Source organism: Poecilia mexicana, unplaced genomic scaffold, assembly GCF_051168715.1.
Source record: "Poecilia mexicana isolate PSO_F unplaced genomic scaffold, ASM5116871v1 scaffold_16, whole genome shotgun sequence".
NCBI lineage: Eukaryota > Metazoa > Chordata > Actinopteri > Cyprinodontiformes > Poeciliidae > Poecilia > Poecilia mexicana.
In genome coordinates, this window is record NW_028263385.1 from 21398102 (window position 1) to 21422181 (window position 24080).

General features: G+C 37.5%; 1 protein-coding gene across 9 annotated transcripts in view; it reads left to right on the top strand.

Annotated features, from left to right (window-relative positions):
• Window positions 1–24080, top strand: part of LOC106922368 (protein MTSS 1-like) — a 45350-nt gene that overhangs the window by 3425 nt on the left and 17845 nt on the right. For all 9 annotated transcript variants that reach the window (XM_088013759.1, XM_088013761.1, XM_014994721.2 and 6 more), the window contains 2 exons: window positions 361–422; window positions 6956–7029. In XM_088013759.1, the coding sequence (XP_087869885.1) occupies window positions 361–422; window positions 6956–7029 (136 nt within the window). The remainder of the gene's footprint in view (window positions 1–360; window positions 423–6955; window positions 7030–24080) is intronic.

A 24080-nucleotide genomic window follows, 5' to 3' on the forward strand; every position in this document is an offset into this window, starting at 1 on the left:
TAAAAATGGCAGAAGTCTGACTTTAATTGAAGTAAATTAAACATAGTTTTCAGGAAACAATTTGAAACTATAATACTAGATTTTACTCTTTTGGTAAACAAATTGTACCCTGATATCTTAAAATCACGAAACAATCAGGTCTAATTGCAAGTATTATTAAAACGTAATGTTAGAAATGACTCAACAGGGCTGCATTCATGAGGAAACCCGAGCTGGCGTTAACTCTGTTCAGGTGAGGCCAGGCATCAGGATTGGGCCATAGGTTTTAAGCTGTTATGTTCATAACTGTGGGAAAAAGTAAATCTGTTCCGACGGTGAAATTGCATCATGCCGCTTTTTTTTTTATCTCTGTTCCCACAGAGCAGCTGCCCTATCTGGGAAGATTTTATCACCAAGGCAGGAAAACTGCAGTCACAGCTCAGGTGAGTGTGTGATAATGTACACATATGACATGTTTGAATGTTTGTTCAAATCTTAATAAGCAAAACTTAAAGTATGTTTTTAAGCTGCGTAGGAGCAGAAATCACTTTTTTTTTTTTTTTTTTTGAAATAATGTTCTATTAATTTCAGCAATGCAGGTTCTTGTTTGGATATTTTAATTTGTGGAGCCATTTGGTCTTTTTTCTTCATTATGTGTAATAATATAGACTTTTAACAAAGGAAGAAACCTATGTGTAAAACAAAGTCAAAATATGTATAAACGACTGGTAAAAATGGTAGATATGTGTGGAGAGATGTTATCCACATACATTATAATCAACCACATTCTGTTGTAACTTGAGCTCATAGTGAATTGTTGCCAGAAGCCGTTTCAGCCGTCCTTTTACCAATCATATCAGGGGAGCTCATGCACATCTTATATGCATAACAGATTTAATTTTCCTTTTCCTTCTTTAGGGAAATTATGTTTAACCTTGAACAAAATGTTAAAAGGAACTAAAATTATAAAAGTAATTTATTTGTTTAGTTAAAATCCTGAAGAATATGCAGCATATGTTAGTTTTGTCCAGAGACATTTCTTTGGTGCCGTAGCAATCAAATCAGTTGAACCATATGCCTCCTAATCATAAACCCAATTTTGCAACTGATTTTGTACATAATCTACGCTTTTATTGTAGCCATATAGCTTTTAATAACAACAATTACGTTTACAGAATTGCTTTCTTTCCCAACACTAATTGGAGCGTCCTTATGTAAGCTTCAATCAGCGTTGTCTTATTTAATTCATCTTCTAAAGACTGTAAATGTATACAGCTTCAGGCTTACTCGTTTCAAGTCCTTGTGAACAGCAGTCACCTCTCCTAGTTGGGTTTAAGTGGCCACGTGTCAGAAGACGAACAACTAACGACAACGAAAATAAAAGATCTTTGTCCAACAAGCACGGCAGATACAGACATCCCGTGGTTTTAATTATTCTTTGATTAACTGTGCATGGCATTTCCCCAGCAGCGAAGGTGTCCATGTGTCCTCATGCTGACACTTACTGACAGCTGTATAAAGGTTCAGTGACACAATAATAATCGCCTGGGTGCGCTTGGTGTCCCATTGTTCTGTTTACCTCTCTATTAAGGTTGATTATTGCTGAAATGTTATTCGACTCTCTCCATCATTCAGGGGGTCAAATATGTGACCCTGCCATCCAAAATGTCCAAGGAATATTTGTTAGCTTGTTGCTAATGACTGGCAGTTTTAAAAGTACCATGTTAAAGTTTGGTCATCAGGCGAGTGTTAAAAAAAACAAACAAATTTCCTGACATCCCCAGGGAAGCTAAGTGTGAGCTATAGCAATATAGCTCACACTGGTAGCTGCATTATAATTTACAAGTGGTGTCATTTTTGTCCACATGTGTTTTGCTTTCCAAACAAGTTACAAAAGGGGCTATGTATGAGAATTAAAATGTCAGCAGCATTGCAACTTAATGATAAATAGCTCAGAATAATTGTCTTTAATGCATTCATATAGATCCAGTTTCCATTAAGATGATGGGTAAGAGCTACTGCTTCAAATGCTTCCCTCCAGATGTTCAACAATGTAGATTTGGTAAAATGTGCAACTAGGAATAATAATCCTTAGCGAGTCCCAGCTACCGTTTCCATGTGCTAAAAACAAAAATGCACGTTGTTATTTTAAGAGTCCATATCCACACAAAAACAAATCGGCCTCATTATGCGTAGGAGCAGTAGAAACCATTGCATTTAAATGCACTCTGTGTTCTCCCAGAATCGCTCAATGAGAGCTTTCAGAAATGTTTACTTCCTGCTTTACACTGAATGTCATTCATGGAAAGATGACTACTCTGTGGTATATTTAGACTAGACTTTTCCAGGTGAAGTACAGCCTGCGACCTGGTCCCAACAGAGGAGTGGTTATGATATTAGGCTGTGTGTAGAGATTTTTCTTTCTTTATGTTGTTTGCCAACATGTCTTGTTTTTGGAAACTGACATGCAAGATCCTTTCTGTCTATTTTTAGGCCTGGTTCCAGTAATTTTTTTTACAGTTTTCTGTTTTCCATAAACCCCCAATTGATGGACCTCTGTAATCTGTTTGGGAACTGGACTATTCTGAGCAGCTAACACATGCATGTAGTAAAACACAAACACACCCACCTTCTCATCTCGGTCTGGATAAGTTACCAGACCTTATCCAGTAGTGGTAGAAGCATATGTCAGTGGGTGTATTGCAGCCAAAGGCGGTCTACTCTGTAATTAAGCCCCTCTGCTCCCTTTACATAGCAGCCAGCATATGAGCCAATTACAGTGTAGTGACAGTTTGGTGGGATTTCATTGCTTTAAAAAAACATAAATGTGTTTTCTGGTAATGGAAATGGATCCCTCTGACACATGCTTTAATATTAGGTAATTTCTCTGTAAATCTGCCAGACTATTTTTTTTGTGGTTGATGCAGTTGTATCAGTTGAGCTACAAGTTCATACAGTGTTGAAGCACTATTTGGAATATTTCAATTATCTTCCGAAGTTCTGATCTAAATTTGTTGTTTTAAATCTGATGCAGGCTATTTAGGGGGTTCCTACTGTACAAGGATGCATTAAACACCAAGTACCTTCTGTGTGATAAGTCAAGCATGTAATGTTCCTGAGACAAGTTCAGCCAACTCAACCTCTTTCTATGATTCGTATTTAGTCACATTCCAGCTTCAGCTTCTCTAAGAATAGATGAGAGCAGCAGGACTGAATGTATCATTGTCGTAAAGAGTACTCTGCTGTACTGTGGCGTTCTCTGCAGGGAGTTCAGATTGGCCTGGCCAAGGCCTTGTGGAATAGATATGTTAAAGTCATTTGTCTTGACTTATAGCAGGGGTGTGTGCAGATTTTAAAACCAGTGGTAGCAGTCAGGTCCTTGTTGGAGTATGGCTCACAGCTTAAGCGCTTGCTGTACATACAGTGCCTTAGAAAAGCATTCACACCCTTTGATACGCTTTACTTTTTGTCACTAAGCAACCACAAACTTCAAGGTGTTTTGGGGAGTTTTTATGTCATAAATATTCTATACTCTCCGATTGCTGTGATGCTTCTTAGTAAAACTCAGTGAATTGTCTCCTGAAGTCTTATATTTACTAGAGAGAATCCACCTGTGTGTAATTTGGAGCAGTTTTGTGAAGCCAGAGAGCAGTAAGAGAACATTAATGAATTAATGGCATTACAAAGTCCAAAGAACTGCTCGTGGATGAAGTTGTGGAAATTTCACAAGAAGAGATGGGTCATAAGTCAACACCTCAGTCTTTGAACATCTCCCACAGCGCTGGAATCAACTATCCAAAACACTTTGGAACAACTTCTTAGGTGCAGAGACCCACAGCTCGGGTGGGACAATCTGTAGACAGGAGTAGTGTTGGTTGTGCACTCTGCAAATCTGGACTTTGTAGAAGATTAACTAGAACAAAGTCATAAGAAAATAAAGTTTAGGTCCGTCTTAAACATGATTAGATTTGATGGGCGAAACAATGGAACTACATGCATGGCAGTTCTGGAAAGCATCCAGTCTCACTGAGCTTGAACTGTTGTGCAAATAAGATGATAATAAGCATCTAGATGAGCAAAGCTGGTGGAGACATACCCAAAAAGACATGTTGCTGTACCTACTGCAGTAGGTGTCTCTGCAAAGTACTACCTCAGTGAGTCCGGATACAATTCAGATTTCCATTAGTAAAAACAACCATGTTTCACTTTTCTTCCACTTCACAAGGTTGCACCCTCTTATGTTGGCTTATGATAAAATTCTAATAAAATATGTTGAAATTTGTTGTAATTGAAAGATTTCAAGGAACTTTAGCAGTGCACCTGTAAATTAAAGCGATGATCATAGCCACATGACTCAGAGCTGAAACAAGGATGCTGAATTTTTACCTGCACAAGAAAATAAGAAACAAATGTACCATTCATTCATCTCCAGTTGAAATGTGAATTAAACTAATCATTATGACTTGGATTCCAATTATTGTTCCTTAACATTTTGCATTCAGTTGTACTGAAAGCAGGTTTTAAGCCACTTACCACACAAATCCACTTTTAGTTAATGATTTAATCTTTGGTGAACGTGATTTGGCTTCAAGCACCTGAAAAATATTATCCATAGACCAGTAAGTGCACGTAATAAATAAGTGGAGCCAGATATCAGAGGCTGTTATGGTGTCTGTGTGAGGCTTTAAATAGAAAGGCATCTGCGTGTGCCTGTGCGTGTGTTTCTTTTTCCATTTGCAGGACACACCCATGGATCTTCTGGTCAGCTCTCCCACAAAACACCGCCTGTTAACCAATACTGCATTAAGTTTCTGAGTGAAAAAGGAAAAGATTGTTCTGTGGAAGAATATTTGGGCTAACCCAGCGTTTGGTTCGCTTTTGAGTTGTGAAAGGCTGCTTTGTGATAACCTGAACACAGAAATCTTTTCCTGCATCTTCTGAAAATGCAAGCCGAAAATCACCCCAATCATTCTGTTGTATATATTAAAAAAATAAAATAAAATGCTTCTCAAACAAATTAAATATTCAGGTAAAGCGAAAACAATCTTTAGTCTCTTCAGAATTGAAATCCTATCCTTATCTTTTATTTACCTGATACCAGCGTGTAATGGTGATGGAAATTCCCAAGTTGTTTATGGAGGTTTTCTGTTGCCACATAGAATAACAAGTGTTTGCAAATTACCCACTCGGCGTTAGAACAAAAGAGCCTGTGTGAGTGAACAAACTTTGGAAAAATTCTTGACAATTGTGTTACTTTGTGTGGTATGCATCACATACAAGTGGCCCAGTCTCCGTAGCGGGGAGCTCATATATCACGTTCATGCTCCTGTGCACACTAAGCTTCTTTCATCTTCATACTTGTGGTCATAATCCTGCACCGTCTGCTGTTTCTAAACCAGACCAGCGTTTTGGAGGTTAACCAATTACCTTGATTGCTAAAAAGCAGCAAGTTATGAACTTGCATAATAGCTGATCTTTCAGGTACTTGAATAAGGAGCCAGTTGAGTAAGATGGGGGTAATTTTAAAACAAAATCATAATCTTTCACTAGTTGTTGACTGATTTATACGGTTAACCGGTCTTGACCCTCTCGTCTGTCCCTGTGCATGTTCAGTATTTTCTGATTTACTAAAAAATAAGATGATGGGAAAATTAGGTCAGTTTGGCAATCACTTTACGCCCTTTTTATTGCAATGCAGGACTCAACTGAGTTGATCCCACACTGATCCCTTCATTGACCTGGAAGTGAGGCAAACTCAGCGTAATTACGGAGACATTCTTCACTCAGCAGGGCATGTTCAACCTGTAGTTAAAACGCTTGTATTACAGTACATGTTGAGTTGTGAAAACATCGACCTTGATGTTTACTTTACAGAAACCAAATGCATGTACATGTTTTGTGGTTACGCTTGTGTAATGTGTCTTGTTTACACGTCTACACCTTTTCATAAAAACAGCTTTTAATTTTTATTCTTCAGGTCGCATGTTTGATAAAGTTCAGCTTATTAATACACCTCTATGAAAAGATATTTACAACCTTATAGATGGTTTGTTTTGACTTTTTTGACACACTTAAATGTCAAAGATAACCTGAGTAAATGCAAAAAAAAATGGCTTTTGAGTTGGGATTTCATTTATAAAGGGAACAAAGCTATCCGATTCAACCTGGCCCTGTCTGAAAATATAATTACTGCCCTTGGTAAATCATCTATTTACTTTGATTAATCGCATTCTCTTGGTTCAATTTCATGAGTCAATCCCAGGTCAGATTACATTATGTTGGTGAAAACAGCTCAGAGTACAACATATGATGCCCCTGATCAAAAGAAATTCAAGAACAGACAAGAAACAAATTTCTTAGCAACTAGGAGTCTGGGAAATGTTACAAAGGCTTTGGGACTCCAGCTATTCACAATGGGGGTCATTATCCACAAATGGAGAAAACATGGAACAGCGCTGAACGTTCGTAGAAGCAGGTGGCCTACAGTAACCCTTGATCCTGACTTGTCACTGACATTGGCCCTCCACCACTCAAAATATCTGTTAATTTGGCACATTTGATAGCATTTTGCACAGATTTTTTTTTCTCTTCAGTTTTTCAGCCCCAATCTTCCCATTTGCCTTTCTTATTTAGCATGTTTGCTAATTTAGCCTGCTCCTCGTACTTTCTTTTTTTAAATCAGAAGGCCTTGCTCGTATCTCCCCTTAGTATGCAAAATATCAGATTAACCCAGTCTGACATTTCATTGACTGTGAAGTGCCACAGCGGCAGTGAGGGCGGCTGTGTGGCAACCTTGATGTTCTTTATGGGATAAAGAAAAAGAAAGGGAAACAATTTGTTGTGTTCAGCCTGGAAAAGACTGGCTGTTCAGGAAACCTCTCAAACCTCAAGATGGCCAACCCAAAGTTATCGTCCATTCTCATATGTTGGGTGGGGAAAGTAATGTTTGCCTCACGAATCTGTTTTCCTGTCTTAGGGCGACAGCGGTGGCCGTCACGGTCTTCCTGGATGCTTTCCAGAAAGTGGCCGACCTGGCCACCAACTCAAGAGGTAGGAATAGTCTCTGTATTGTAGTTAACCCAAAATGTTTGACAGCCATGTCACTCTGTTTGTCTTTGCAACTGCATTATGTTGGACTCCAGCTCTTCACCCTACGGTGTGTGGAATGTCTGCGGCTCATTGGCTGTATTGTGTGGCTAATAAATCCATCAGTGCGCTGTTTGAAGCTCTCTTGTTGGCTCTGTGTTTGACCTCTGCTCACCTTTTTCCACTTTCTGTAGCCCAACCCCCCCACCTCTTCTACATCTGGGCTCTCTGCTGCTGCTCTGTTTTCATTCTGAATGTGTGAGAGTGGGAAAGTGGTAGAGTAACAGATCTCATCTTTCCCTAGCTTGGACACTTCCAGCCATGCACTGTCCTATTAATAGGAACTGAAACAGACACACACATTCATTACCTCAATCACAGGAGTGAGAGTGATGGAGGAGAGCTGAAGGGAGGTGCAGGGAGTGATCATCCTCTCCTTCGCCCTCTTAGATTATCAGTTTTTTGTAAAGGGGTCCAGATCAGTTGGCTGAGAAGCCTTGCATCACTTTTCCTCTGCCCTTTTCTCACTGACTTTGACTTGCAGTCTTTTTCTTTCGTTCATCAGTATCACACAGCGCTTGCCATTTGGTGCACTGCGGCTCAGGCTTTATTTAGATTTAAGAAGCAAGGATAGATGATGAGCTACGATTTTCAACGTTTATGCACGGCAGGTATTTACCCTCATATTACAACAAGCTCTTTTAACTTATGGAGGTTTCTGCAGTGCATGTCAATACCTCTTAATGTAATCTAAATTGATGCGGGAGGTGGTTTTAAACCCAAAATGTTCTGACTTTTGTTTCTTTATGTTGTGATTAGATGGCTCAGAAAGGCTGTGGGTTTGGATTTTAATAACCAACCTCTACTAGCAGAGCGAATAGCTTCAATATAGAGTTAAGGTGCCATTTGTTCAGGCTTCAATCTGACAAAAAGTTAATTTGTTACTTTAAATTTAAATAGTTAAAGATGATAATGTGGTTTAGTAAGGACCGTCCAGTTTAGTGATTCAGAAGAATGAAAAATTGCATAGATGTTCAAAAAGCACACTAAGAGTTGATCTTTTCCTAAATAAGCTTGACTGGAAGGTGCTGTATTTACAAAACTGAGGATATGTTTTAAGTTATAATTCTCATTTTTGGCTCAGTGAAGAGGTCAGGAATGCCTTCAGTAATTAAGATTAAAAACATGTTTGCATACACTCTTGTTTTTCAGCTTATCAGCTCTTTATACTGCCATCGATAACTTTGAGTTCAAAGAGTCTGTTCCTGTATCTACATTGATACTGAGACAATCTTCTTTTGGCAAGTCATAATTGCCAAGAGGCTGATGAGGAATTATATTGAGATGCATTTTAATTCCTGCCTTTTTTGAAATCTTTTTTCTTCTATCTTTTGCTGTGTTCTTTCAAGTCTTATCCTTGTTTCTACTCACATCACCTGGCATTGAAATCAGTGGTTTGGAGCTCAAAGGTAAATGTTTGAAGAGCGAGAGTAAAAAGCCGACAGCAGTTTATCTCTTGTAACATCAATAAATGTAGCCGTAAAACCAACCAGTGCACACAGTGAATGTTATTAAAGCCCTTAATCAAGAAATTGATCTTTCGGCAGCTTTTGTAAATAGTTTTATTTCCTTGAGGAATTAACATTAATGGTGCCTTATAAAGATTCAGACCTGTAGACTTTATATCTCATTAGAGTAAAGTTAAGTTTCATAACAAATCTCTTGACGCGTCTATTTATGCAGTAGGCAGTCTGAATTCAAACACTAATGAACATAATTTACAACCTTTCCATTTTTAAGTCAACGCACCAACAGGGATCTTCTTTAATCAACAAATACTTCTGCAATAGTCCATGTTCAAAGCTCAACCACAAACCATTTGAACCGTTTTGTGTTACAAAGCAGACTTTATTTTCTCAACCCATCTGTTTAATTGATTTTATATTCTTAGGGTTTCAACTTTCCATTCATTCAAACTGCTCGAATCTGGTCTGAAGTACACTGAGGTGTACTTTGGTATATCCAGGCTGCTTTTTCTGCAGACTTTTGAGGAAATCTTACCTACCGTTTACTCTTCATTGTTTACTTATCGTTTCTCTTATCCTAATTTTCCTTTTGTTTCAGACTAAATTCTTTTCAACACCATTTTTCTTTAGCTTTTCTTGCTGCTGCACAGTTGCTGAGCTTTGGTTACTTGACCTGTTTTCGAAATGGATTGGACTTTTTTTTTAAGCATAATATAATGCTGATTGGACAGCCCTGCATGTCAGGAGTTGGTTAGTGAACCAGAGCATACTTTTAAACTTTTAATCCTTTTAAATGTTTATAGTATACGTCGGCTTAAATTCTCTGAGTTATCTTTGTGCAGTCAAGTAGAGACTAACACCAGCGTTGTAAAACAAACCAAAGCCTTAAAAGGAAGGTGGGAATGTAGGAGAACAGCCATTAGAGAAAAGAGTAACCATATGCCTCTCTGCCTAAATACTTTTCCTTTCACCTTCTTTACTTTTTTCTTTCTTGTGTATATACATTTTATATAAAATATATATGTTTTAGTTATGCATTTATTTTACATGCAAACCAGTTTTGGAAAACATCAAAGTATTATGTTCGAATACCGTGGCTTTAAGCTGACATCCTTGTCTTTAAAAAGCAATCTTCTTGCAACTAAAACATTTTCTTTCTACCATTAATGTGGAAAGGAAAATAATTCAATGAAATGAAAAACAAGCAAATTGTTGAGGTAAGAAGTGAGGTTTCATTTGTAACTTATAAGTTCAAAAGGATCTAAATGAAATAACTGTACAAAGGTAACAGTAAGGAGAAGGGGACAAAAATATCGACAAAAAATACAGAGTAGGTTTACTTATTGTGGACCTACAGAGTTGTTGGTGTCTTCAAACAGGGTAACAGTTGGGATAAGACTAATTATTTGATTTAATTTTCAACTCATGTCAGCTTTATTGAATTAGCATGTTTTGTAGCCTGACTTTAGAGGGATACTCATAGATCTGGCAGGATGGAACAATGACTTTGACTGTCTGAGACACAGACAAAGCTGTTTTCAGAATATTGCTAAATTCGCACTGAAAGGAAACAGAACCTGTTTAGACAAAATGACTGCGCTTCTCTAAGTAGGTAAAGTGATTATTCCAACTACAGGTGTGATGATTTAATTACATTTTTAGACTAAACTGCATTTGAGAGACCTTGTTTGCTTCCACGTTTCCAAAGCTGTCTGAACAGGAATGGGATTTTCTTCTTGCGGATAAGTATGGAAAAACAAAATAAAATGTGGAGTAACTTTTTGCAGTTCCAGAATATTCCCCGTCCCATTTTCAACATAACTTTTAATATTTACAACAGTCATAGTTTTGTATTTTTTTTTCTTATGACTGATCCACTTCCTCTTTTTTATCTTTTCAGATTTTATATTTAAAGCCTGACCATTACAAACATACTTTTGTACATTGTCATGTTGAAATTTTGTTTTTAATCTTTGTAAATGTAGCAATGCTGGACTTGGAGGACTTGGAACTGCTAAAATTTGACTTCCAAGTCAAATTTCCAACACATTTGAAATGTGTTGGAAATTAAAACTCTACTGTTTCTGTACTCTTATTTTAAAAAAAATATGTGGCGTTGAACAGGGTTCAACCTTACATTGTTAGTAAGATTTGCTGCATGAGTGTAAATTTATTCAAAGCTTAGTTTGTGGCCGTAAAAATCATCAGGTTGAAATAGAAACTGTAGGATTCACTCTTTCATGCTCTGAGTGCTTGAGCTACAAATATGTTTTTAAGCTGCTGCTGAATTACCAAACTTCTTTTCTTTGTTTTGTAATTTTTTTATTTTACTTTTGACGTTGTTAAGCACATGGAGACAAATTACAGACAAAACTTGTCAATATATTTCCTTCCGTTTTCCTTTCCTCTGAAATCTCAGTTTGCTGGATGAAAAACAGGACAAGGCTCCATTGAAGCCATGACAAAGAGATAACGGGCACATGAGACCATCACGAAAGACCAGCTTCAGAAGTGAATAATCCTCTCTTGTTTCATCAAGCATCAGTTCATTTTCTGTGTGAATCCCCTTCTTTCTTTCTGTTCTCTATCGAGTTACAGACGCGTCATAGTTTCCTTCTTTGTGTAACAGCATTATGTCTGTTTCTGTGTGCCTGTTGTCTGTTTTTTACCTAATTTTCTGTGTATCCTTGGATGCGTAACCACAAAACAAATCTGTAGTATTAAGTTCAACATAAGAGTGTGAGGGGAATGAAGTTTGATTATTCTGGACTCAGCAGACGACCTACAAAGAATGAGCGTATTAATGCTGACACTGAATTGCACACAGGTAGGGTAGTATTGACCTAGATGACTTTTAAAGGTACGTGTGTGGGGCGATTTCTCAGATTCAAATAAATTTACAGCAAATCATGTCTCATTTCCTTCCAATTACTTTACTTAATTTATATGAAACTATGCAAAAACAATGGACTAATTGGCAGCATCATTAAATCTGTTACTCTCCAACTGTTGGTTGCTAAACCACAGATTCACGTTCACTCACAGCCTGTTCAGATTTTCTCACACCACCCAAGCCATAATAGTTTATTAACCATCGTAAAAAAGGCCTCGTGTCGCATGTGGGTTGGCAGCTTTTTTTTTTTTTTCCTTTTGAAAACTGCCTCTACATGAACTTCTCTGTGTGTGCTGAGAATATTAGGTGTTCGTCTCTGGTAGTAATAATGCCAGTGGCTCCTCTAGCAGCTGCAGGGAAGACTCTCTTTAGACAAGTCTGAGTTTGTGGTAATGAAATATACACCTGCCACACAGGCAGCATGTAGAAGCACGCTGGGTCTGTTCAGATGGAAAATAATATTCAGCAGCTGCTAGAAATACTGTGTTTTCCCTCCCTTAGTGTATGGGATTTTCATTAAAATCAAGTGTTTTTTATTTTATTTATTTACTTACAGCTTTATTTTAGCCGTTTTCTATTAACAGAAATTATTCCTACTGGTGTTAAAATAATTAAACATACATTTATACAGTTTGGTTATACACAATCATACAAACATACATCCGCTTAAATTAGTAGTGGTTTCAGTAGTTATTGTTCAGAATATAATTGGGCTTTGTTATAGTTCACTTTTAAAGTAAACAACAAGCAGGTATTAAACGGGGATGGGGGTAGGGTTCTCGGGTCTCTTCTATAAGTAAAACAATTTTTCTTACATATTTTTCACCTCTATAAACGCCAAAAACTGCTTGTATGCCCTGACAAGCTGCCATCTCTCATGTCAGCTGCCGATGAATATCTGATTGCTTTTTTTTGAATACAAAAGTGAGTTTATGTTAAACATTTGTGAGGACATGATGTTATCTCCATCATCTGCATGTGGGAGTCAGGATGTCAGTAATTTTGCACTGGGACACACTTGGTGAAGCAGCTACTGCAACAGTGGCTTTTAGTTCTTCAACGGATGCGTTTTAGTATATTTGTGGTATAAAGTAGGGCACAGTATGAAGATGGATTGACCTGGTCCAGCCTCTCTGAATTTTGATGAAATCAGCTGATAATTTGGTTATGGCTTCTGGGTATTCATGAGCCTGCATGCCAAGAAATTAAATGGTACCACTAGTGGTGTGACCCAGTTGTGAGAACATCTAAATATTAAAAAAAAAACACTTCTTAAAAGAAAAAGCAAAAGGCATTTAATAAATTTCCTAAGCTGTAGATGATAAAAGCTGGTCATACTGTTACTCCCTTAGGCACTTCCCCAGGGAAAAGAGGTTGTAAATAACGGATGTCTTTCAAGATTTATCTTCCAAAAATCTAGTAATGTCTGCTGGTTTCTGGGCACAATGTGTGACATGTGGTATGTGTTATCTCTGCCTCTTTTTTGTACAGATTTATATAACTGACCTACACAACAACAATCTTTACTATTCAGTAAAAAAGTTGTACTAAAACAAGACCTAAGAAAGGGTGAAATTGTGATTAATCTATAGTCATTTTTAAACGATGGCCTCTATTGAAAATAAGACTTTTGAGTTCTGACTTGCTTTCTGTATATTTATATTTCTGCAAACACAGCCTGTACTGTAAACCATAGTCGAAGCACGATAAATCTCTTTTGAAAAAAAGTCAGCTTTTTTCCTCTCTGGTGCTCCCAGTTCATGCTCGGCCTCTGTTATAGAACAGCCTTCATCTGAACTAACCCACTGTCTCAGCTCTCTATGTGAGACCGCTCTGTTCTCTTTTTCCAGTTTGGGTCCAAGACTAGCCATGGCTCTGTATAATTCCAGTCTTCTGTCCAGGCCAGACCAACATCCTGTCCCCTACACAAGCTCCATGCCTTTCAGTCAACACACCTCTGCTGCTGTTGACTAGGAATCTTATTCTGGATTTTCTTGCAGATTATTGCGATCAGAAAAATGAGCATTTCTGGGGTCAAGTACACAACTTGTAAAACTGAGTTTACTTGAATATTTACAGCTTGGTTTTGTAGACCAATTGCAGAAAGAAACATTTATGGGAACATAATTTTCAACGAAACGTAGACCAGAAATGGATTCCATACTCATCGCTCATGTTTAAATCAGTAGCTAATGTTGATTATTTATTTGACACAATTTATAGCTAGGGAGCTCAATGAGATTATTTAAATATTTTCAGTTTTTTTCCAAATAACTTTATTGAAGACAATGCAAGATCTGTTTGAGTGAGGGTTATGCTTTAGAGCCATACCAGGTACAATTAATATTTGTCTCGCTCAAAGTTCCAGTGAATTCTCAGTGTGTTTTCGTACGTGTGCGTTTGCAGGCGTCGCTATTTGCTCTCCTGCTTTTGTTTAAACATAAACCTGGTTAGACGAGTGAACTCTGGATCGTCTGACATGCATGCAAAGCCAAATTCAAAACACATTTCTCTGGCAAATTAACTTCAGTCTTGTGTCTCCGAGTGGCTGAAAATCACAGTCCTTACCATTGTAGTCCAATGCCTCGAAAGACGTTCCGTTTCTTGTTTCTTTCATCAAAATGAACATATTACTCATACCGCCAGAGATTTGTTGTCTGTTGCAACATTTCCTGATAACATTTTTACTGTTTGTTTACGTGTGTGTTCCTGGTAAAAGGGGGGCAGCTCTGACTTGTCTGCTCTGTGGACAAGTTTTCCTTTAACACACAAGCGTTGGAAGTGCGTGTAGGCGTTATCTCGGATAACATTTGCATCGATCTCCTGGGTGTACGTGTTCTAATTTGTTTATGATAGGATTTTATCTTTGTGTCTAGCTCCTTTTGTGTCTAGCTTCTGTCTCTTTTGTTGGTGGGTGTCAAACTCATAGACCAGTCTGCCTTTGTTGAGGGGAGTGTTTTTACTTGCTCACAATATGCGACATGTAAAGTTATCCTCAAAGCACCGCTTTACAAGTCACAGTTAACCACCTAGAGTGGCTTTATGCTTAGTAGTTGGGCCAGTTTTTTGTAAAAAAAAAATAATAAAATAAATAAAAATCATTTAGGGATTGTTGCATCTTTTTCAGTAATCACTATTTCTTTCCCCTTTTTCCTCTTGCAGTTTATCATTTTGTCCAGCCTTGCCTCCTGTTGCTGCCATACTGTTGAAACCAGATGCATTCAGCCAGTTTGTGATGGCAGCACTGTGCTAATTTCTCTTCAAGATTAAGTACTCTCTACATAGCTTAAAATCCCCACAAAGATGAAGCAGAAACTGTAAAGGTTTGTGAAGAGAACAGCATGAGAAAAAAAGACAAACGCATCAAGTTGTAACAAGAAACAGAAATATAATCCCTGTCGCATAACTCTGAGTGATGAATGATAACTATGAACGGAGTAAAAGAGGGACATTTGGATCAGTGTTTTTCAACCCTGGACCTCGAGGCACACTGCTCTGCAAGTTTTAGGTATTCCCCTGCTTCAGCACACATGATTTCAATTGATGTGGCTGATTAACAGGGTTTTGCTGAATTGCAGTCATCAGAATGGGGTGTGTTGAAGAAGGGGTACGTCTAAAACATTCAGGTTAGTGTGCCGTGAGAACCAGGGTTGGGGAAATTACTGATTGGTTTAACAGATGAACATCGTGACCTAAAGTAGCGAGATATTGTTTTTTTTTTTTTTGTTTTTTTTTGTAGCGAGCCGCCTATTACGGATGCAACACCGTTTAGTATTGCTAATAAACAAACTCTTCCTCAAGTTACTGGAAAATTTGTATCATAGTGCTATGAGTATCATCAAAGATAAACACAAGTATATTTATCCGTGTAAAAGGCAAACAAAGTATTTTATATTCTAAATGACCCGAGGAGGACGTGCTTTTATTTTCGATGAGCTAGTATTGATTTGCTGCATTGTGTACTATATTGGCTTAGAGGCTATTCTTCTTAGTTTGAAGCACAATAATTGTAGAATATCATAAATTCTTCATTTAGTGTTTCCTGGTTTTTTTTTTTTTTAAGGAAGTGCTTTTATTTTATGTCACCAGTCATGTATTACAACACGGTTTAACAGCCAGGAAGATGGGTGTATTTTGTTGTAAAATGGCCCAGTAATGCTCAGTCCAGAGTCATGCGTACAGTCGCATGACTCTGGACTGTTGTTAACCATAATAGCCCACAGTATGTGAACATCCATGACTACTAACACAAACAATTCACAAGAATATGTGCACCTCTGTCCGAGCTGCAGGTTATTTTCACCACTTAAAAAATCAAATCAAATAAAAATTGTTCACAAGACACAACTCCATGTCAAATCTTAAGAGTGAGTCTCAGTCAAGTCTTAACTCAAATGTGTCTTGAATGCAAGAGTCAGACTTGATCCCTCCACCATTATGGTACATATTCAATGTGTTTCTGCCTCTGTGCCTGTAGTGAAGTTTTTATTTTAAATTTTTCCAAATGCCTCAAATACCTTATACCAAATACTGGTTAGATTTTGTGTAAAATAATGGGCCCATTACGTGTTTACATGAGTAACCGCTGTTAAAATTCAGATTACTTAGAAGGTTGAGTTCCTAAAGTCAAAACACCACAAACTGCAGCATTAATGATGTTTGTGTGAAGCGTGTGCGTTCAGTTGTGAAGATTGATGTGAACTGACATTGGATTAGAAGAAGTCCTGTCACAAATTCTGAGTTTATGATGGAGCTCTTACGCATGTGAGAAGCACAGAAACATGCAAAGCCTCTGACATACACATAGGGGATGTAATCTGGTGGTCATTATAGCAAACAAGGCAGTGTTGTGTTGCGCTGACAAACAGTTGAGTCTGTGTAGCTCGCCTCTGGTTTAAATTATCACCAGTATCCCACAGACCACAGACCTCTCAGTCTCACTGTAGGGAAAGGAAAGGTCACAGCCCTGCTCACACAGCGAGGGCAAAAGTCCTGCTTGGTTTTATGCAAGTGCTAAGGAAAGTTTCTCATGTCTTTCATGTCTACGTTAACAACATGACAGAGTGCTTTCCAGTTTGCACTGGTGTTGTCATGAAAGAATACAAAATTACTTTTAAATTAGCCAAATTTAAAGTGAGCGATGCCTTTTCTCTCATTCCATCATTTCTTAAAACCTAACACGACTTCTAGTCATCTGAAATCTGATAACTTGCCTAATATCTTTTAGCTGTTTTTGTCTGATTTATTAGTTTTTTATCTTTAACTTCACCATTTTGGATTTATTTATGATCAACCGTTTCAATTGCTGGTGTTTTCCTTCTGTTACCACCTTCTTGGCGTCATGCATCATTACCTCGTGCTTGCAGACAAAATCAAGGTGAATGTATTCATAACAATATTGTGTAACTTGTTTGTGCGTCTAAGCAGTTGATGTGGTTTTGATTGATTTTGTCTCGTCAGACCAGATTCTGATTCATCTAGACAATTAGTTAAGCTGATATGAACTTTTCATATTTAAGGTATAAATGTTACAATATACAGTCCTCAACATGTAGGTGGATTGGGGAAAATGTACAGATTTATTGCAAATTTGTTTATTTTTTGCATTATTTGAAGAATTGTTCTTTGTGAATGCCATGCCGGATTGATTTCGATCACTTTGTTAATCAGGAAAGGAGAAAATATGTGTCTAATGAAATATCTTGCCAATGTACAGCATTATGCTTCTTTAAAGAAAAAAAGCAAAAAAAAAAAAAACGGCACGTGCTTACAAGGTTGTAATCAACCATTCCACCCTTCTAACCTGAATTACCTGTCTTTTGTTTTTTCTGGGGTTTTTTGCGTTGTAAAGATAAAGATCTGGGCTTTTTATTCTCAAGGGTTGTTCTTGAAAATTTTACCTCACACATTTTTTTTCCCCAGAAGTACGACTGCTCTTTCAACTTTGAGTGTAGTCTGTTGTACAAGCGTGACTCAGACTTAAGTTTATTCTGACTTTTGCAATGAAAACATAAACGTCTGTCCTCTTCGTTGTCAATGATTAACTGTGGTATAAGACTTTTCGCACGTCCCGACCACATGCTTGCAGTAGAAACTGCTCACTGTTAGAGGTACCATAAATAACAATGTCAGTACCAAAATAACAAGCCAATTTAGTTCATTGCTAGAGGTCTTAGTCAATTCTTTTTGCGTGTCTGTGTTTAGAATATGTGTCGCACCAAAAAAGGAAGATTAGTTAGAAAGTGGGGCACCGAAGCCCAGAAAAGAGCAAGAAAGGTCTCGGGGGTAATCTGTTCTTTTATTCACTCTCTCTTTCTCTCACTGGCCATCTCATGACACGCTTAATCCCCTCATTGCTGTCTTTAACTGGTCAGATCTGGGCAAACAGATACATGTAGGCTGATTCTGGCACAATGTATTGAGGAATAAAGCCTCTTATTTATAGGCTCATTACTGAATCATTTTAGGTTTTAATTTTTTTTTTGCCTAGTATCTCAAGCATTTGTAGATTCCTCTTGCTGCCTGTTAGCTAAAATATTTATGTATCTCTGTCACTCTATGTGAAAACAGTAAGTTAGAATATATAAAACATTTTTTGCTAACATGTCACTCAAGAGGACATCTTTAAAGACAAGCTTCCTGTTATCAGCATGAACTTTCCCATGGCATATAGTCTGCATCAGTCTGAGGTTTATTTTGGTCTTGACTTTGACCGCTCATTGAACTAGGCAACTGCTTATTGACTGGATTAACTGAGACACTGTGAAAACACTTTCTTCATATATCAAGGATGATGGTTGGGAGCAGAGCACTTAGATGTTATTGGGAGAAGACAGAAAACTAAACATAAACAGAGAAAAGAATAAAGCACAGAAAGGCCAGACATAAAAGTATCCAAACATTTTATTCACTGCAAGTTTACCTCTGAAAGTAATGCAAATTTTTGCCATGTAGCCGAGACTCTTGGCCAATTAGCATAGATTTGCACTTCAGCTATGCGTGACAACTTTTTATAGAGCAAGAGTCGGTTAAAGCAGTGTTTTTCAACCTTTTTTCAGCCAAGGTACATTGTTTTAATTGAAAAAATCACGAGGCACACCACTAACCAAAAAATGTAAACAAAGATGCTCTGTAGCCGCCTATATTACATATAGTCATTCTTATCAAAGTGTCTTGAATAGGAATCAGTGTGAACATAAACATTCGTCAATGTCTTTTACTCGTTTTGCAACTTCACAAAGTGAAACAGCCTCAGAAAAGAAGCATAATGCTGTACAAAACGCCAAAAAAACTTTTTCTGAAGACAAAAATTCTTTTGAGTATTAATAACAATCAGGTGCCTTATTTGTAAGCTGGTATGTCTCATGCTTGTCATAAAGCTGTGATGTTTTTCTGTCCCCCAATCAATGGACTGTTAGTTATTCTTTGAAACCAGAAATACACAATATAGCGAATCACAACTGTCATTACAATATCAATGTGTGCAATATTGTATTATAAACAACAACCTGGACAGAGTAAGTTAGTAAGATGTGATATCTTGGGTGAAGTGCAGGAAAAATGGATTCTGATTTGGAAGGCCACAAAACATTTTCAGTGTTTTGTGTCTTGATATATAGGTCTTGGATAAAGATGGTAAACCTGAAGTATGGTGGAGTGGCTGTGATGAATGCATTTACCAAAATTATTGCAACATTATACTTCTGTGAATATTGTGCAGTGCCATCTGAGATCCATAAACGAACACACACACTGCCTACTCCATACTTTCTTCAAATACTGCACAGTATATTAATAAAATACGTCCTCATCGTTCCTTTTGTCCTGTTTTTGCGTGGCAGCTGTTGGGGACTGAAGTCAGTGCAGAGCGTTTTAACGTCAGCACTCGTCACACTACAGCAGGTGCATGTGCGTTTGCACACCCACACGCTGCATGTGTCTGTGCTTGTTGAGGCTAGACTTGGTGTCTGTTGTGTACGTGTGTGTTTGTGTGTGCGGGTAGGCAACACTAGACAGACAAGCTGACTCTCTGTCAGCAGATACAGATAAATGAGGAGGTAAGTTTGGTGTCCAAAGAAGCCAGGGCACAGCTAAAGGAATATATTGTTAGTGTGCCGGACAGTGTCAAGCGATATCCATGTGGTTCATCTTACTTAACTCCTTTCATTGTTATTTGATACAACAGCAACGTATCAGAATGATGGAGCGAATGAGAAGCAAAAGCCCGTGTCTGTGTTGTGTGGGTGGACCAATCTGGGCACGCCAACTGCTCAGCTAGAGCCCTCTGAGTGTATTTGGGTTATGCATTTCCTTTACTGATTCAAACAAAAACTCTGTAATCCACCGGGTGTTTACTGATTGTGTTGATGTAAATGAGTAAACTAAAATGTGATTCACGTGTGAGACAGCGAGAATAGGGTGCAGCAGTGCCAGTTGGACAATAACTGGTTTTGGACTTTCACCTTGTTTTTTTTTTTTTTTTTTTCCCTTTCATGTAACTCCAGGTCATGAGAAACGATGGTAAGTTGTAGTACCACCTAGTGCCAGAGAAGACTATGGAGTATGACTGTTATGAATAGCTCAGACCTGTGATGTTCGTCTATTAGAGCAGTCTGAAAGCAAGTTTGCAACCAAATATTCATCTGAACACAACCACTGAATGAATATTTACTTCAAGACGTTAGTTATACTTCTAAAACTGTGTAAAAATGTGGAAAAGCTGCTTACGATCACTGTTAAGTACGGTGAGGGACCTGTGAGGATGTGGGCTTTTTCCTTCTCCAATGACCCCATGACCTTGGTTGTGTACAGAGTTATGACCCCCTTTGAAATAAGTAAAAAAAATGATGTGGTGATGTGTCCAGTACTTAAACATTTTCATGAAAAAGTTTTCACTCATTTTGTGGTTTGGTTTCTGTTCGAGTAAAAGGAGAATTAAAGAAGAATTAAGCATATTTTTAAAGTCTGGTGGCTTAGTGTGAAGGGTACTTATGTTTTCTTCAGCTCTGTAATTAGCTGCTCACCAGATCTCCATACCTCTGTCCAGCTGGGGGAGAGTATGTTTGTGTGTATCCAGCTGTACATAATCCTCAGTCTCTTATCTTCTTAACCACCGGCCCATAGTTAACAGCAGCCATCTGTGGCCCATCCGCAGAGTTGGTTGTGGCCAACGTCCCCGATCTACATGTAGCAAATACCAGCAGCACACTTTCTCTTTCTCAAAGTTTTTCTTCACACATTTGCTGGTTACTTTGGTTTTTATATGTACATGTGAAGAAACATTCATCATTTTGACTATTTGCTTATTATTATTATTATTTATTTTTTTTTTTTTACCAGATTTCTTCTCAAATTTACATATAGGATTCCACACAGTCGCTAAATGGAAAGACATCTATTTAAAGTGCAAGTATTCATGTACTTATTTTCTGGATTTCAATAGTGACCAGTAATGAAAAATAAAATAAAATAAATCTACATAGTAGATAGTATAGTATTAGTAGATCAGACCCTTGTATTATTTGTGATTTTTATCAAATGTATCTTCATCACAATATTCATGTCGCAAATAAGCCTGTCTCGAAAAGCAATAAATCAATTGATAGCAGGATCAAGTAAAACGAGTTTGATCATTTCCATTTGCATGATTTATAATTTTTCTCTTCTTCTTTCTACCAAAAACTGGATAAGTCTTTAGTCTGCTGCATATGTTTCAAATAGCTTCATATTTAATTTTAGTTGTCGCTTCTGTTGTTTTATGTATTTAAAAAGTCTTCCAGTTCGAGTGTTAAACGTTCATTAAAATTTAAAGGTTATTGATCTTTGAGACGGACGTGCCTGCGGTATTATGTTATTACCACTATATTACTTGAAAATGGTCTAAAAACAACATTATGGCTTATCGCGATAAGTTCTGGTACAATTTATCGTTCAGCAAAATGGTTTGTGATGGACGTAATCGCAAAGACGGTTTGTAATTAAATAATTGTTGGCTAATATATTCCAAATGTTGTGAGTGGGCATTTCATTGTAAGTTAATACTTAGCTTGTTGGACACCAGCAGATGCTTACACCCCACAATAATGACCTTGGGCAAGGTCTTCATATTAAATCTAGAATATTTTGTGGTAAACTTATTAATCTATTATGTATCTAATTAATTTAACCGCTTTTTTTTTTTTTTTTTTTTTTTTTTTTTTTTTTTTTTTTGTCCTTAATGACTTTGGTCTGAACCCTTTAAAATTGTTTGTGGCGTCTCTGTGGAAGTGTCTCATGACGCAGCCACACCCACAGAAACAACAAGAGCTCACAGTGAGGGAGACGTGGCCACATGGATGGTTGAGTATTATAACTGAACAGTTCACCGCTGGAGTGAATGAACATTTCGGTGTTGTGCAACAGTGAGGCCCTTATAATAGCCACGCCCTCTGTAAAAGCAAGCTCGCGAAAAGGAAGACTTCAGAAAACAGAAACGGGATTAATACTGAGCTCAGTGGCCCTCACAGGATATTAAATGTAGTTGAACAGTGTAACAAAGTTTTAACTTGCCATCTTGAAAGATTTAATACTCTTTAAGCCAGTTTTTGTGCTACACTTGGCCACAGTCTTAGTCTGTTATTTAGAAATTAGAAACTCTTGAAAAGGCGAACAAAACAGCAGAACAATATGGATTTGGATCGTGTGAAAACAAGCTCTTTCACAAGGAGTTCATTCATAACCCACTGCTACTATACCAACTATGCATACTGTTTTATTGCTGCAGTAACACACCAGTAAGCCCATATTGTATCAGTTATAAAAACATTCACTGTTTAGACAGAACTGAAACCAGAGCTGTTTTTTCAAACAACTCCCTCTGTTTTACGTTAATGTACGTACGTTAGGAATTCTTTTCACACCTAAACTCGCCAGTTGGGAAATTCAACACTTCACCATGGTATGTTCATTACTATAATTATATTTACACAGTCCAGACGGGCTAAAAACATCTCACGCAATCTCGGTAATGGGTTTGTGGAGGAACCTGAAATGTCGCTCACGATTTGAAGCCATCCTTATCAAGTTGTAGCTGCAGAATCTGTGCGAGTGTTGGAGGTGACGGCAGCAGCTTCTTGCATGTGTTGCAAGCCAATTGTCTCTTGGAGTTAGTTACGTGGGTGGGAGTGGCTGAGTGAGTGACGGCTATGCATGCATCTCTGCATGCCGTCGAGCTGTGCAGACAGCTGGATGGCTCACTCTGCTGAAAATTTTACACTCCATAAGATGCCGCAGACACGCTACACACACAGATGCACCGTATAGAGTATCTCCCCGTTTATGAAGCAGAGTGCAGAATGTCAACAGTTCAGTAATTCAAGGTTTCTCCAGGCCTCTCGACTCTATATGGACTCTGACACACAGAGAAATAAACATACACACAGGGGTCCCACAGAGAAGCTATTGATTCATGCTGAACATCTAGACAAAAGCTCCGTCAATCAATGTTTCACCGCTGCCAGCGGATGATCATTTAAGCTGTGAGGAGGAAAATGCACATTCTTAACTGAGTATAAGCTACTTGGTTAAAAACAAACAAAAAAAAAGGTGTTGGTTGCATAATTTGTAAGGTGTATGATTGAGAGTGAATGTTCATTATTTTTTTCTTAAGTCCTAGATATTTTTTTAAGTCTCTCCCAGCATTGAATAAGGTTGTTTTGTCAGTAGCCTTTTGTGCACTGCATCTTATTACTATTTAATCTAGTGACATAAAACAACCGTTCAGGACAGACAACAATTTCCTGTGTGTCTTTTCCCACAGGAAGCTAATAAAGTAATTCATAAGTCCATGTTTCATGCTAAGTTGAGGTCAGGTTGTCTGTTTTTCCAGTTTAAAGATTATCAAAATAAATGCATTTGCAGGTCTATAAAAATAAACTGCTGTACAAATCAAACTGACTTTCATTCTCATTAAAAATGAATCTCAATTATCTCAAAATATAATACATTGTTTTCATTTTCTCTTTTTTTAATAGGTCTAACTGTAATTCTGTCTGATTAACTTGTTGCAAACTCTGCCCTGCTGATTTTTGTGTTATGACATTCCTAAATTGTTTTCCTGTTTGAGTACTTCTAAAACTTGCTCATATCCTGTTTTTTTTTGTTTTGTTTTTTTTCCAGGCCATCTTTAGTGACAATGGCTAAAAGTGAGACATGTCATTTCAAACTTAGATTTTTGTAGAGATGTATAACTACTGGTATCCAAGTTGCTCGTGAAACTTTTTTCCACATTTTCCTTCCTCTCAGCTTTCCAGTAATTTGCTTGCATACAACACTTTGCAACCAAGCATTTCTATTATCTATCATCTTTTTGTGGCCCGACTGTTGAAGGCCTTCAACAGTCAGCAGTTTTCTTTTTTGATAATGTAGCAGTTGGCGTTAGAAACCTTTGTTTTGTTATTTTTATCTTTGGAGAAACATACTTTAATGTGTTCATTCCCTGTAAGTCATAATAAACAACTTGAACAAATACATTCCTGAAATATCACTTTGTCTCAATGGAACATGATTTTTAAGCTGAAATTACTGCAATAAAGCTTTCAATGATAATCAGATTTTTT